Source organism: Ptychodera flava, unplaced genomic scaffold, assembly GCF_041260155.1.
Source record: "Ptychodera flava strain L36383 unplaced genomic scaffold, AS_Pfla_20210202 Scaffold_28__1_contigs__length_4768798_pilon, whole genome shotgun sequence".
Classification (NCBI taxonomy): Eukaryota; Metazoa; Hemichordata; class Enteropneusta; family Ptychoderidae; genus Ptychodera; species Ptychodera flava.
Window position 1 is genome coordinate 2409286 of NW_027248350.1, and position 16117 is coordinate 2425402.

At 37.6% G+C, this 16117-nt stretch overlaps 2 protein-coding genes across 2 annotated transcripts; both read right to left on the reverse strand.

The window, feature by feature from the left end:
* Positions 1-1868: 1868 nt before the first annotated feature.
* Positions 1869-13952, reverse strand: LOC139127096 (fatty acyl-CoA hydrolase precursor, medium chain-like). Its single transcript, XM_070693017.1, has 8 exons — positions 13508-13952; positions 12680-12842; positions 11782-11859; positions 11405-11523; positions 5743-5919; positions 4405-5050; positions 3588-3775; positions 1869-2809 (listed from the first exon to the last, which is right to left on the reverse strand). Exons 1-6 carry the CDS (start codon positions 13874-13876, stop codon positions 4859-4861), a joined length of 1098 nt encoding a protein of 365 aa, XP_070549118.1. The 5' UTR covers positions 13877-13952; the 3' UTR covers positions 1869-2809; positions 3588-3775; positions 4405-4858.
* Positions 2700-4850, reverse strand: LOC139126960 (acetylcholinesterase-like). The gene is made up of 3 exons (XM_070692879.1): positions 4405-4850; positions 3588-3775; positions 2700-2809 (listed from the first exon to the last, which is right to left on the reverse strand). The coding sequence occupies exons 1-3, from the start codon at positions 4848-4850 to the stop codon at positions 2700-2702; spliced, it is 744 nt and encodes a 247-aa protein (XP_070548980.1).
* Positions 13953-16117: the final 2165 nt, after the last annotated feature.

A 16117-nucleotide genomic window follows, 5' to 3' on the forward strand; every position in this document is an offset into this window, starting at 1 on the left:
TGCTGTAAATGGCTCGCGCAGGTGCAGAAGAATGCCTAAGTTACAATTCGCGTGTCAACAGAGTTTGTATTTCTGTCCGGACAAAAATTGAAATTTTCGTTGTAAAATCACATGTTATTTAGTTGTAGGGCACGTAATGTTTCCGAATAATATGCGATTCTCTGTTATTTGACAGGCTATTTAACATGAGCCAGTGATCATTTCAATCAAAACTAACGGAAAAATCGCCAGAAGATACAGCTAATGGAACTTTAAGTTTGACGAAGTCTGTTCAGAGCTAGGAGGGACCGTGGAGGACTTTTTCATTTGTTAAGCCTACATCCATATAAATAAACAGAGATTGTGCACCATAGCCCAAACATACATATGGCTAAGTGATTACTGATAGTATTGTTATATTAGGCCAAAGTAATTAAATTCTTTGTTTTGCGTCCACTCTAAAAGGTACGCGTTTAAGCGGCTGAAAACACACACAAGAAAATCAACACAATGTAATTTGATTGCAGCAAATAAAAAAGTGTAACAAAATTTTAGTTCAGAAAAGCTAGCGGTCATGTCCTAAAATTTCCTATTCAAATACATTGTGTGTGTTTTAAGCAGATAGGGACGCAATACAAAGAATTTGCACATCATCTTGCAGTCTGTTATCACAAAAAGTGAAAATGGAGTTTTCTTGTGATATCTGAGTGCAAATTTTTCTGAGGCTCAGTGGAAATTTCTACTCTGGTAATGAAAATACATAATTACCTGAGGACTAAACTCATAGACCAAATTACAGCCAGTTTCATGTCTGTTCATAGACCCTCGAGAAATGGTCTGTTTGGTTTTGTTATACAACAGTTCAACACCAACAAACTACTGCAACATGTCCTCACAATCTTCAGCCTCATATCCTCAGTGTTACTGCCACTATAGTATTACCATGAAAGTGATTAGGTAGAAGAAAACTGCTAACATATAGGCCTAATAAGTTTCGCAATGCGTACAGTATTGGAAATCAGAAAGCAGCAAATGACAGAACATCTTACCATGCTTTGTCCCATCAAGTCCAACCAAACATCACATCTACAATTTTAAAGCATAGTCTCCAAATGATACACACAGAACAATTGTTATCCACTGACTACGGACCGTACTGCCAGCAGTCGTAAATATCGCGTCTAACAGACCACATGGAGACTGTGGTCAGACGTTATAAGCTTATGGAGTCGATGATTTGTCAGGATGATTCGCTCGTAAAAATTACAAATTGGTATAAGGCGAGTTTGTATCGGGCGAGTTGGTTTTGGCTGGGTTGTAATTATGAACACAACTGATTTGATCACGGTTACACCACTCCAAGTGACTCGTAATATCAGTAAGCTTAATATGGACAAATTTTGATATGATTGATTGTTTTAAACTGAGAATTTTCACTTTCACACAAGGATGTGCTTGATCTGTTCACAAAATTACAATAGAGAGTTACCTGTTGCCGGCGTTATACCTGTATAGTACAAGGGTCCCGCATCAGTTAACTCCATGCGATCATCACTATAAGCTTAATTTAGTCCGACGAAACTAATCGTTCGAGTTCTTGAGGTCAAAGGTGCTTCATGTAGTAGTATAGATAGTGTTTATGCAATTTTCTATTTTTAGGAGGTCTTCAGGTAATTTGCTCTGTCAAAACTGACACCAAATGTTTTGATTACTATTTCAGAAAATTGTCGTTCAGTGTTTGCTGCACACAAAGATAACGGTTGATTAGTCTTGCAGATTCATTCAAAAACCAGAAGTTCAACCCTTTCACTTGTTTCTTTGTCGTGTTTCGCTGGATAGATGGCATGTTACATATTGTAATCTTAAATGATAAAAAAAAGTTTGTTACGAACTGAAAATGCCTTGTGATTTGTTGTTTCATCATTATTGGCATATTTCTAACACTTGTTCACCCATTTTTGCCTTCATTGTTGCAAGAAAATACTGTGAAAAGTGTTTAATTGGCCTATATCTGTATAGTTTCAGTTGTTTACCTGCTACATTCTAAATTATGTACATAGGAAACGAATTGAAAACTGACTTTATAATTTTATAATTTGCAAGTGATCAGAGATATAAAATTCATAAAAAGATGAGATTACCGCAACTTCATACAGATAGCCGCTTCCCGCTGGTAAAATTTCTACAAATTCAAAATTTTATACGAATTTTGCAGATTTTTTACACATTTGCGTTCTGATTTTATTTTTTTATTTTGCGAACTAGTCTGAAGATTTTTTTCACAAAATTTTTGGTTCGATTTTTTTTTCTGTTTTTTTAAAACCCTCCCAAGATTTAATGGTCCGTCCCTTAGTGCAAGAGGTTTTTTCGCAGACAGATATTCAAGAGTATACCTTCAACTATAAATAGTGATGGTTCCGGTAGATCACCTGAACATGACGAGTCTTTCAGTCTAAAGATTTACAGTAGCTTGTTGCAAATAGAAATGTTGAAAATGAAAAGTACTTCATCATTGTAGCTAAATGTATGAACCAAATTAAAGTAGCGACACAAAGAATTCAAGAGAAAATTGAGCAGACAATGATGTAAAACTTCTTAATATTTAAATATGCAAATGCTATGCTAATTTATTGAAAACTTAATAGCATTTCATAAAGCTACATATAGAATTTCGCAGCTGTATGACTAATGAGAAAAGTGTTTTCGACCAAATTTTTAATTCACATTCTTACAGAATAGAGGGCTGCAAGAAAGCCATAGTAAAGTAGGAAGAGAAAGGTGTTAAGGGTGAATTTGGTCCTTTGCTGTCCTGAAGTCACTGGATCACCATCTGCAACCAAACGAGAAATCATAATCACTGTTTGTTATGAAAGGAGGAAATATGAACCTGTCTTTCAGGAACACCCTTAGGAATGGTAAACGTGTCCTCTAACAAATTATATTCAACCAGTTAGGGACTGGGGATAATTGATACATGTACATTGTAGCCTATAAGAAGGTAGGCCTAAAACACGATTGGAACTAATTTGGGATAATTGGATAGTGAAGTAATGTCGATTTAATCTACAAATGTAATCTCTCTGATTTCTTGTTACCTTTCAAATTAACTTTTTTTCTTACTAATTTGCAATATTGCAACATTCAGCTATAGGGCAGCACCTAACACTTTTGAGAAATTTGAAAAATGTGAAAATCCAATTATCCTAAATTAGTTCCTATCTTGTTCTAATTTATTTGATTTCAAAACTCATCCCCAACGTTAGTACGGTATTGCAAAACTGTGACGTCAAAATTATGCTTTGAACTTCACTCAACGTAAAAATTACCACAATAGGTAGGTTGATTTATTAAAGTTCAGAACTGCTGATATTTTAAGCAAACACAGAACGATAACTTAGATTCGTGTATATAAATGGCATTTACAACATACATTGGATACACTTCGTGCATATTTCAAACATACGATAAAGGATATGTGTCTATGTATTACATGCATTGCACCACTTCACTGCATATTTCAAACAGACGATAAAGGATGTCAGTGTATGTGTGGGGGGTGAGGGCGTGTGAACTTTTCAAAATCAGATTATATGTCCAATTTAACCAACCTGTCAGATTCACTAGTTTTGGAATGAAATCATTCCAGAATGAACACTCCATTGCCTTAAGCCCCTCGTTGTTTTCCATTGTTGTTGACAAATCTTTGTAGGACAGTCCTGGAACTTTAAATGGCAACCACTCACTGTAGGAGCTTTCCTCGGAAGACTCGCCATTGCTGCTGGAATTATTTGGGTTCCTACAATTTGGAAAGAAAATGAGCGCGAAATAATTTTTGCCAATTTTGCATTGTCATCGAGTGAAAGATCGGCTAAGGGTACTTAAATAGTCTAAAAGTGGCGGGGGGTGTTAGCAAGATGTCCCTGTACAATGGTTCTTCAAATGTTAACTGGTGCTGCATAAACCTTTCACTGTACGGTATGCAATTTAAAGAATGAAGAATATAAAGTCATCAAACACAAGAGTCATGAAAAAATTTCGATTTTCATCGTAACTTCTATACATTTTACGTGTTCTATCATTTGCATTTCGAGCATACGATGTTAGAAGCGTTGTTTCTTCTTCACAAGAAATACACTTCCATGCTCTACGCCCAAATAATTATGTAGAAATGTTTGGTTTTAGCTAATCAACTCAGCCTTTATGCCTGCTATCCAAAGTTACTCTTTACAACTGAAATTTAGTCAGACAAGAGTTCATTTTTTACAATAACATTTGTATATTGAAGACAATGCAGTGCAATTGCAAATACTTTGTCTTTCAAAATACTTATCACAAAAGTAATAAGCAAAGTGTGCTTTTTTGGTAAAAAACAATAATATACAAGTACAATCAAAAGTCAGAGATGCTGTCCTTTTAAGGTCTTACCCAGTTTTGGCAAAATTTGTCCAATATTTAATAATCTGTAGGGAGATTTTAACTTCTTCCGGAGTCATTGTCCAGTCCTCGCTGTGATAAAAATGCCATCCAAAGACGAAGGGAAGGTCCTCGGCGTGCGCCGCTCTCATCCACTTCAACCGCCATATTGACTTGCTGGGGATATGGGTCATGTGATAGAGGTACACACTGGCACTGGAGTGTGAGTACGCACGTGCTGATTGGTCTGTCGGGCACACAAACAACTGGTCCCCTACCATCTGAAGCAAGGAGTCGACATAGTCAGCGTCTTCAAGATCTGCGTCTTTCCAGTTGACGTACATCAATCTGACAGCATCCACGACAGTTGGGTTCTTTTTGATAGGTCCATTAATGAATGTAGGGAACATGGCTTCATACATGACTCTGTTCATTGAGATTTCACTCTCGTTGGCCATGTGGGCCATCAACACCGGTAGATACAGTGACCCTCGGAAGCCATAGTGCCAATAATCAGATTAATATCCTTTTTGGGAAAAGTCTTATCACGAATTACATCTTCCGGTTTCTCCTTAAGAAAGTGGCCATCGATGTACGGAGGAAAAGCGATTGTAGTGAGTTCATCCTCTCCAAGTCCAGTGACCTCTGGAATCTGACCCTGCAATGGCCAAAATATGATCAGTGGTGAGTTATTTCACCAGTCAACGCCAATGGACTAGTAAAGTAGATTTTGTTATGACTGGGCCGGTATTTTTTCTACCGCAAACCTAATCTAATAGCGAATTTTTCAGCTGATATAAGCTTCAATATTGGTGAGTTCGTTCAAATTGAGGTAGGCTTGTGATTTTACTTGGCAACATTTCTACGGGCTCGTCGATTTAAAGTGAAAATGATTCACTCACCCTGCTGTATGACAGCATTTGGATTAATATTATAAAATTATTACACTATAAGCTATGTAGACATTGATACTAACTGTTGACTGGCTCTCTCTCTCTCTCTCTCTCTCTCTCTCTCTCTCTCTCTCTCTCTCTCTCTCTCAAGTAAAATCTTAAAGTAGCCAAAACAATTAGACAAAGGTATTCCCAAAACTACTGTCACAAATAGATTTTTGAAGATTAATGATTGCCACCACAGGGGCTTAGAAATAACTTTCTTTTATCGGTGAATTTTAACAATATAACTTATTGTACATTGGCAATATCATAAAATGTATGGCGTTTTTTGTCTTAACATTTTTGGAAACGAATATGCATAAATGCCTGAGTTTATATAAATCAAAATACATTACATTTTATCCATGCGTTGATAATTAAAACGCAACTAATCACCAACTGTACAGCTTTGTACCTTCATAGGGTCTACAGGGTCTCTGAAGTCTTCAGCTGACACAGTCCGAAGACAGTTGACCAACTCCTCAGAGGTGGATTTCTCACATCCAACCAGTTTACCAAGGCCATGGGCCACCTTCTTGCACACATCACCACAAGGTCGGGCTACGAACCATTCCATTGTGGCAGTTCCACTCTGAGGAAATTTGGACAAATCATCCGAGTAAATAAATCAACACAAACATTTTGAAACTGAAGCAAAGTGTTTTCCGAAGGCGTCGGGCTGCACTCTAATCTTAACCATATGAAACGCTTCTTGAATCTCCTGATCTTTTTACTGTCTAGTCGATCAGTCGGCCTTTGAACAATGTATTTAAAGTTTAAGTAATATCACGTTGGCACGTTGGTTGACAAAATATCCTTTTTTCTTTAAATAAGTGACAAATTGTGTTTGACAGATGGACAGGGAAGGGAAGAAAATCGAAGGTTTATCTCACGCACTAGGTCATGGGTGAGAGTTTCACAGATGAAATAGCCAACCAAACGTTGTGAATGATGTCACTCTGGCCTTTTCCTTAGAATGACTGCACTCACTGTACTTGCTTATTCACCAGGAGAACTCAAGGATGGGTTAATACTTGCTAACCATTTTGCACAGCAGTTCTTTATTGGCAGTGATCACTCATTTTATAAACTAACCCTGACTGATACGTGTGACCGGAGTTCGAAATTAAGGAGAAAAAGCAACAGTAACTACATGGTCAGAAGGACTAGGGGTGCTGAAAAAACTACATGATCCTTCGTGAAAACAAAGTGTTTTGGTGGAACATTAAGTGCGATCCTTTCAGATCCATATTTTGACGAATTACTGGTAAAAACGTGACATATCTTTAATAAACAATTTCGTTATGATACAAACAGCACATAAAGATAATGGTTGTGTAACATAAGGCAACATGATCTGACGCTTATCTCATTGCCATATTATATATATATATATATATATATATTATATATATATATATATATATATATATATATATATATATATATATATATATATATATATATATATATACGAGCAGGACGTAGATTGATGTCTTCATCGGACTGGCAGAGTGCTCAATAGTTGAACTAGAGCTATAGGTAGATGAAAGTCGGAGCTGGATTATAAGATTAAAAAATTTATTCGCTACTCAGAGTTTCGTGCATCTTGCGATGCAGTCATCAGGCAACTGCCAAATACAAACAATACATTCTAGAGTAATGAGAAAATAGAACAAAGGCATTCTGAATGGAACATATCGTGATGCGCGTATTTACGCGCGCGTATACGTGTTTAATTTATGTGGGATAGCAGAAATCTTTTAGAGTGCCTAGACTAAGAAACAGAACGTGGTACAACCCCCTTACAGCAAAAGCGTGGATACTAATATAGGAAAATGCTTCCTTAGTCTGATCGATAAGCATTTCACCAAATCAAATCCTTTGCACAAATCTTTTCGAGAAATACACTAAAAATCAGTTATAGTTGCATGAGTAATATTGGTACAATAATAACAAACAACAACAAGGCTACATTAAACAACTTAAACCCCAGTGAAGAGAATAAGACAACTGCAACTGCAATAATAATGCCCGATGAATGGTAGTTGCAATGATGAACACATAGTATACCAAGCGGAAGTCATTACATCGGACACAAAACAACTTACATCGGACTATGTGATACAACATTTAAATTTAGATATAGAAACCATATTTGCTCGTTCAAAAACCAACGCTATAAAAATGCAACTGAGTTAAGTAAATATATTTGGAACTTAAAAGACCAGAACATTGAGTATGAAATCAAATGGAGAAAGGTAAAACAAGCTAAGCCATACTCCAATACCAACAAGAAGTGCAACTTGTGTTTGTGGGAAAAGTTTTTTATCATATGTAGACCAACCATGGCAACGCTCAACAAAAGAAATGAGCTAATTTCGTGCTGCAGGCACTCTAAAAGATTTCTGCTATCCCACATAAATTAAACACGTATACGCGCGCGTAAATACGCGCATCACGATATGTTCCATTCAGAATGCCTTTGTTCTATTTTCTCATTACTCTAGAATGTATTGGTTTGTATTTGGCAGTTGCCTGATGACTGCATCGCAAGATGCACGAAACTCTGAGTAGCGAATAAATGTTTTAATCTTATAATCCAGCTCCGGACTTTCATCTATAATATATATATATATATATATATATATATATATATATATATATATATATATATATATATATATATCTTTTGGCTAATAGATCAAAACAATTATAGCTGAAGCTTTAAGAAACTCTTGTATCATGATATATCATTGATGGCGATCGTGGCCAGGTTATCTCATTCGTGACTCATGAGGTGCGTCTTTCCGATCGAGTATTGCAACCAGCGTACATAGCTTGTCGTCACAGCCATTTGGGGTATTGAAAACCATCGCGTAAAGTACTGCAGTACTGGTGTGGTATTCTGAACAGGCGTATCTGTGGAAATGTATTGGCCATGACTGAGGACAATATTCAGTCGCTGAAAATAACCTTATGTAGCCCCCAGAGCAGTCAGAGTCATATATTTGCTGTGTTTAATGATTGGTAAGTTGATACACAGGGACAACTACTAGTACTAAGTTGGTTACATATAAGCTATATAGTGCAAGACAAGGGGCAGATTAGTATCATTTTATGCAAATTATATTAATGTGCATTGTTTCGGTATTGAAAGTTTATGATAATGATTCTTTATCAATGTGGAATATTCATCTGCCCAGCATTGTGCAAGATTGGTGTAAGAAGTAGAGAATTGATAATGCCTCAGTTCGCGACGAAAGGAGATTAATAACCCATGTGTATGGTGTAAAAGGAAAAAATGAAAATAAATTGTCGCGAAATTATCATACCTGACAAAATCTCGAAAATATATTGTCGCCAAAATCTAACGATTTACAATATACAGTTCAGGTTCGACCACCTGCATTTCCGCCTAGCTGCCCATCAGAAGACTGAAACGATCAGTATTTTGGGACATATTCTTGATAAAAATGAAACAAGTTCGCGGTGAAACATGTATGAAAGATTAAAAAATTGGCCAACGAAATAATCCTGTATATTGTTGCATAGCGGTCGGTCACAAGGATCATCCAACTTAAGAAACGACAAATCTCTAGGTCCCACGGTTGGAAAACCAGTCACTCTGGCTATCGGACCCAACGGACGTTATTTTTCAGAATTTTCAGCGCCGAGTGTTATAGTTTGATTATTAAGAAAACTTTGCGCTTAAGTTACAGCAATTATATCGAAAAAAGGTTTTAGGTTTGCATCATCTAAAGGTTCCTGACGTGAATCAGTGTTTGATCTAGGAATTCAAAAATAGGGGCTATCGTGGGCCACTCCCTTGAAAAAAGGGGCCATTGGCAAAAAAAGGGGGCCATGCTGGGCCCCTTGCAATTTTTAAAGAGGGCCCTTGTTGATCCCAATCACCGGATAAAAAGTGGTCCCCAGAATTATTAATCAAATTAAAATTGCAATTAATTGTTTTTAAAAGGCTTATAATGGACAGATTGGGTGCCAGGCAACATTTGCAAAGACAGATTCCACTGTGTTAAAGGAATTGACAAAAAGGTGCAGTAGCTGTAACTGTTGATATTTTTCTTTCTGTGTGTCATTCAACAACGGCAGTTTTCTATTGAGCTTGAAGTTATTTCACTAGCATTCAGTTTGTCAACTACGTTTTAGTTATTCACGTTTTAGTTGTAAAGTAAACCCTTATTGTTCACAATTTAATTTAGATTCAATTGTCAACAATACCACTGCTAGAAATAGAGTGGATATACAGACTTTGTTTACAAACTTGATTTTTTAAGAACTACAAAAACCATTTTGATACTCAGAATAAAAACACTGAAAGCAGCCTATTAAAAGTGACAGCTACTGTCCCTTTAATCAAATAATATGAAGTTACTGCAGTGACTGGCAGTTCACCCGCAAGAAGGATCATTACAAAAAGACAGACGTACAGGTGAGTCAACATTTAATAACACACTTTTATTCGTTTTTTTTTAAATTTTGACCATTTTCTCAACTCAATACTGATGATTATGCATATGTTTTATTGCAGACATGTACCATCAGCTACCATTCATCACGTCCATAGTACAGCCAGTGCCATTGTGACAGCCACTTTACCTGAGAGAAGAAAATGATTTTTTTATTGAGCTGTAAACACTGAAATGCCAAATCTGATTTTAATAAAAATTTCACCCTAACATGTACCATTCCTGAATTAATTTTAAATAAAGAGTAAAGCAATAAAAAAAAGAGGGGGTAAATAAATTAAAAAAATAAACTATTAAAAATGTTAAATACTAGATTTTGGTATCCAGAGAAATAATAAACTTAGATTTGAGAGTGTGCCTTTATCTTATATTTCTTCAAAATTTCAAGTTTAGAGTAAAGGACTAAAATAAAATTTTGGGGTTCAAGTAAATAAGTTGAAAAAATAAATTATCAAACCTGTAAAATACAGATTTACGTATACTAGAGAAAAATTAAACTGAGACAAAAACACTCACTCTCTTCTCTATTTGTTTGATGACGGAAATATGAAATATCTAAACCGTTTTTGTACGACAAGAAACCCCACGTGGCTACCACACTGGTGTGCGAGTCACTGCCAAACGAATAAATAAACAAGTGGCTTGTCCTCGGAAACTCGCAGCCAGTTTAAAAATATAACATTCCCTACCACTCGGATATTTTGATCACCCCAAGAAATGTCAGAAATTAGCGTCCACGACACCATGCACTGAATACCAGTCCCGGCCACTCCATTGTGTAAAATAGTTATGCCGTATTGCTTGCTATTTGATCATAACGTACTACAGTCTAAGCTTACATATACATATCGAAGTCAATGGTAAAATTCCCAAAATTGTATTCACCTGCGGGGTGCGGTTGTGTTGCGAACCGGTAGCATCGGTCTGCGTGTCAGTTTCTGACACTTCCATCGTTGTACCTCCTTCATCGTCGGGCGTGGGTGAGGAGACAACCCGACGGCTTTACAGATATAGTCACGGCATAGTAACCATCGTACAGCCGCTGGCATAGCTACGCATGGCCTTCTGCACACGTCCCGTCAAAGACGTCATCCCAACTTACGTCATTGTCGCAAAATGTCGTGATTGAATATATACCACGTTACGGTAAATCCTCGTGTTGTCGTAGAGCATGGGCGTAAAACATAGTGGCCTGGCAGAAACAAACTACCAGGCGCTGGCCTTGAATTATTGCGCCCGAAATGGCGCCATGGCCTGTGAAAATAGCGCCATAGCTGATTTTTTTGCGCAAAATGCGCAATGGCGCACTCTAGATCAAACACTGGTGAATGAACCTCACTCATGTCTGACCAAGTAGGGACATCACACACTGGGGAGGCTGACCTGACCTGATATGACCTCTAAACTAATCAAACGCAAATATGCAATACCTTTGTTATGTAAATTCACCTGATTTACAATGGTTGGCGAGCTCAACCATTGTCCGATCAGTAGAAGCGAGACTCGTGTCTACTGTCTATATATGGTTCGACTCGGGGACAGTCAGGTCTATATATAGAAAATGAGGTAAGCGTATCGTATACTCACCTGCATTATTGCCCTGTGGAACAAACCATCAGTCAGGGGTGATAAGAGAAGATATTCAATGCTGGTTGACCCTGCACTCTCTCCGAATACTGTCACTTTGCCAGGATCTCCTCCAAATGCTGTAAATTAAAATGAAATAATCAAAATTGCTATACACCTGCTATACATTGCTATACATCACTATTACTATCATTTGTGCGGTCAGCATGTTACAATGATCAGTATGTACCAAATTTTATATCACCGTCATTCTCAGCATCATACCCTTCATGCAAGAGTTTTTCTTCCAATAACCACCACTGTTGCTGACGTCATTATTCTTGTGTTGTCGACTTGCCGGTACCACTGCGGTTGTTATGTACAACACGGCCACCTACCTGCTATGTTCGTCTGCACCCATTGCAAGGCTGCGATCTGATCGTAAAATCCATAGTTACCAGCGGCGTGACTGTCACCTTCAGAAAAAACGGATGACAGAAATAATTTTTAAGTAAAGGTATATTACAAAATAAGGGAAACTTTGTTCTCTGTTTGTGTCCATCAGTGTTCATCGTATACCAACATGGGCCTCCTTCAAAATCCATTCTTGAAAATAAAACAGTTTGAAATGGTCCAAGCTCTGATCGTAATGACTACATATACCCGTACGTATTTAAATATGCTACCCACTGTTTGTTTTATGTAGCCCATTCCCTTGAAAACCGTCAGTAGAATGCACAGGGAACTATCATATCAGTATATCGACATGGCACAAATACAATTACTCGGTCGAATTTTATTATAGTAAAGCAGGGCAATAGAGTTGAATCATGCACGAGCTCTCCGCCTGGGTCGCTCTTATTACCATCTCAGGCCAGATATTGAATATATGATAACAGTAGACCACTTCGATGTGACAACTTGTAAACTACGACACTTTTATCAGTTCACGACATATGCGAATGTACAGATGTCGTGAACTGATCAGAATCTCGTAGTACTCAAGTCGCCCTGGTGTGATTGATTGCTTCAATAAGCTGTGCTGACTATTCCCAAAGGCTATTTTACAATATATGAAATATTATATTTATGACAGGAATACTCTCGTAAATCAAGATCTACCAAACTACCTATCAACAAGAATATGCCACCTACTTGAAAAGAAAACAAACAATGAATGCTCTTGAGATATCTGGATGTCTACCCTAGCAATATTTGCATAAGATCTAGAATAAGTCAAAATGTCAAAATCTAGAATAAGTCAAAGTGCAAAATTATAAAGATTAATGAATTTACCTGTAGCAAAGAAGCCAAGCACACCAAGTCTGTAGTTGAAGGAGACGACGATGACGTCACCAATGGCGGCCAATGCTGTACCGTCATGATAATCACCTGACCCTGAACCACCAGAGAGTCCACCACCATGAATCCATACCATCACTGGTAGCTTTGCTGTCGTCTGTCATTGAAAGCAAGGTAAATATCTCAGCCCCTTTCACTGACGAGAATATATGAATGACGTAAATAAATATGAAAGTTATTACTTTTTCGCTATAGATTCATATATATATTCCTAAATAGAAAAGGAACTAGTTTGTTTGCTTCGAACCCGGGCTTCGAACTTATGCCACTTAGCGGCCGAAATTTACCATTTTCCATTCCTGCCAAATTTTCTTTGGATGTTTCAGGTAACTCTAATATTACATCTTAATTTGGCTTTTGTTTTGCTAATATCACGGTCTTTCTTTCTAATTTTCTAATATCACGATATTTTTTCTTCTAGTGAGGGGAGGGCCGCAAAAAAGACTGTCACACGATAACGTAAAAGACAGACTCATCACAACGTCGGATTTTAATCAGATTGCACATGCATCCGATTTACAGATAATTCTATGTTGCAAGGGCAGCGAGATCATTGGATAAAATCAACAAGATTCACTCCGTATATTCTCCACAATGATTTTGGCCACCTAACTTCTTTATCAAATGACCCATCCCATCTTACCACCGTATACTTCTTAATGAAATAATACATCCATTGTACCATTGAAGTAGATGTTGGGAGAAAATGATAGCATTTTCATATATTCATCTTGCGCACTTATATACTTGGTCAATACTTACATCTGTTTCCGGAGAGAAAACATTCAAGAAGAGACAATCTTCGCTCTGCGTTCCTCTGACGGGAAAAGTTGGGTTTTGCGGCTGTATGCAAATTGGCCCGTATTCTGTGGCGTCGTAAACTTCCTCCCAGGGCTGCTTTGCCTGAGGTTGTCGGAATCTAAGGTCACCGACTGGTGGCTCGACGAAGGGTATACCCTTGAAGACGTGAACTGTGCGTGTAACGTTCACGTCCTTGTGTGAGAAATCCACCGCCTTGCCAGCTAGTCTACCCGATGAGACTTCAACGATTGGATCTTCCGCAGAAGAACACAGAGACAAGGAAGCCACGAGGCATACGATCAAACTCGGGCCAAGAGACAGAGAATGCATATTGACAAAGGCACCGCCAAACAAGCACTGGACCAAAAGTACCACTCACCTGAGATGTTATGAGTCACTGTGACCTCCTCGGGTCACATGATTGCACCGTTCGTTGAACACCTTCAGCTTTTGTTTACCAGCCTCGTTCAGGGGATTATGGCAAGCTAAATGTTACGATATTCTTTAAAAACACACTTTCTTTTTCCATAACTTAGGCGTTCAAGTTCTTCAAACCTGTTTCTTTTACTCAAAGTAACGTTGTTGTTCCTCAAACTCACGATTGCCTATGGAAAACCCAGTCAAGCCTATGTACAGTCACAGGGGTGACTAAAGCAATGAGTTGTGAAAAGTGTCATGTACATTGAAGTAGCACCTCCTTAGGCAATGGGTATGGCGTTACCGTTAGTGTAGGTGGTGTGCCAAGTGACGATTTTTGGAAATCACTTGGAACTGATGGTGTATACATTTAAAAATTCGCAAAAACTTGACAAACGATCCGTCTTTCAGTGGTTACATTAACGCTAGTGAAAGCTTGTCACCAATTTTTGAAGTTACCGATGGGATACGTCCCTTGGATTTATGAACCGAACACGAGTACACAGAAACAGTCATTTATTACATTAATTCTGTGTGGACATTTGCATTATAAATGCGGCAACAGTTGACTTTGGCGCCCAACGGGTGAAGTTTCAGAACGACAAACCGTTTCTCGAGGGTCTATGGTTCAACAAGGGTATCCGAAATATACATTCATTAAGTGTATGGTCAACGCTATCAGGCAGCTTCGACGCGTGAAAGGCTCTGTTGCCAGGAAAACGGAACTACCGAGAAAAAGTCGAGAGTGATTTGATTACTGGCAACCCTATACTTGTGGCAAGGATTGGAGCTAAATTCTAAATGATAACCTTACGAACTGCTCAACGAAACTATGTTATCGGACAACAAAAATGTCACAGATGAACTTAATATATTTTTTCACAGTTGCTTTGATGCCTTCAAAGATAAAAGTAGAACCTGCAGGAAGTCGATGATATCAGTGAAACAAGTTTTGCGAATACATGAACAAGATGTATGCAGCACCTTGGCAAACATTGGCAATCATCATATCACCACGTTTATTACATACATGTTTGAACCAACTTTCGACGGTCTTTGCTTTAATTTTATTCAGGTCTTTACACATAAATTCCCAAGCATGTTTAAAACCCCTAACCGTAATTCCTGTTACTAGAATATTTATTACTTGACTTAACGGTTACAGACCGGTTGCCTTGACAACAGTAATAACGACAATGTACGATCGTTTTGTTTTACAGTAAAATATGTATTAAAGGAACGAAGTCGCTCGTTTTGAATTTTGTTTGATATTCTTCATTTGTTCTGAAAGATGGTCATTTCAAAAACAAAATCTCTGTTTGATAATATTAATTTCCAATTATTTTGCTTTTGTTTTGAAGAAACGAATGTTCTTTGTGTAATTCTTTTGAATTATTTACGAACTTGGTTCTGAACTGTACAAATATGTAAAGATTTTCAATTTCAATTTCTTAGAAAACATACGGACTGTAAAATTTGTAATATAATCGCCGGTGCTTTATTTGTTTGTATGCTTGGTTTTTTCAAGATCTGGTGTTTGCAACCCTACATTTAAAAGTGAGTTATCTGTTTGTCTTGAATGAAAACAATTGTCATATTGACTGGCCGCATAACACCACGAAGTTTGCCTCGCCATACTTTTATATCTGTGAACTTCGAACTTCACGGTCAAAGTATGAGCAACTTCCCTTGCTAAGGGTACGGGGCCCCTAGGATGTTTATTCGGCAGGAACCCTCCGTCAGACGAACAAGAAACTTGCTACGCCGACCAAACCAAGCTGTGCGATAAAATAAAGGTTCTGTGCATGTGGTAAAGCACTTGTGTCCAGCATGACAGTGAAAACTGACATATACATCAGGGAGTGCGTCAAATTTCCTGCAAGCTATTTTGTTATACGGTACATACGACTCAGATATTTTTCCTTTAAAGTTTTTGCATGCGGGCATAGTTTGTTCTACCAGGTCTTACTTTTATACTTCCATGGTTCTACAAAGAATCAGACAGTATTTTGTCGCAAAGCATAGTTTTTTCTGACGATAAGATACCTTATTTTTATTTTTAGAGAATGGTAGACATAGCATGGCTACGCATTTATTCACCGTCATGTTTTCACGCATAGGACGTCTACCAACACCGTAATCATCTTACTTAAC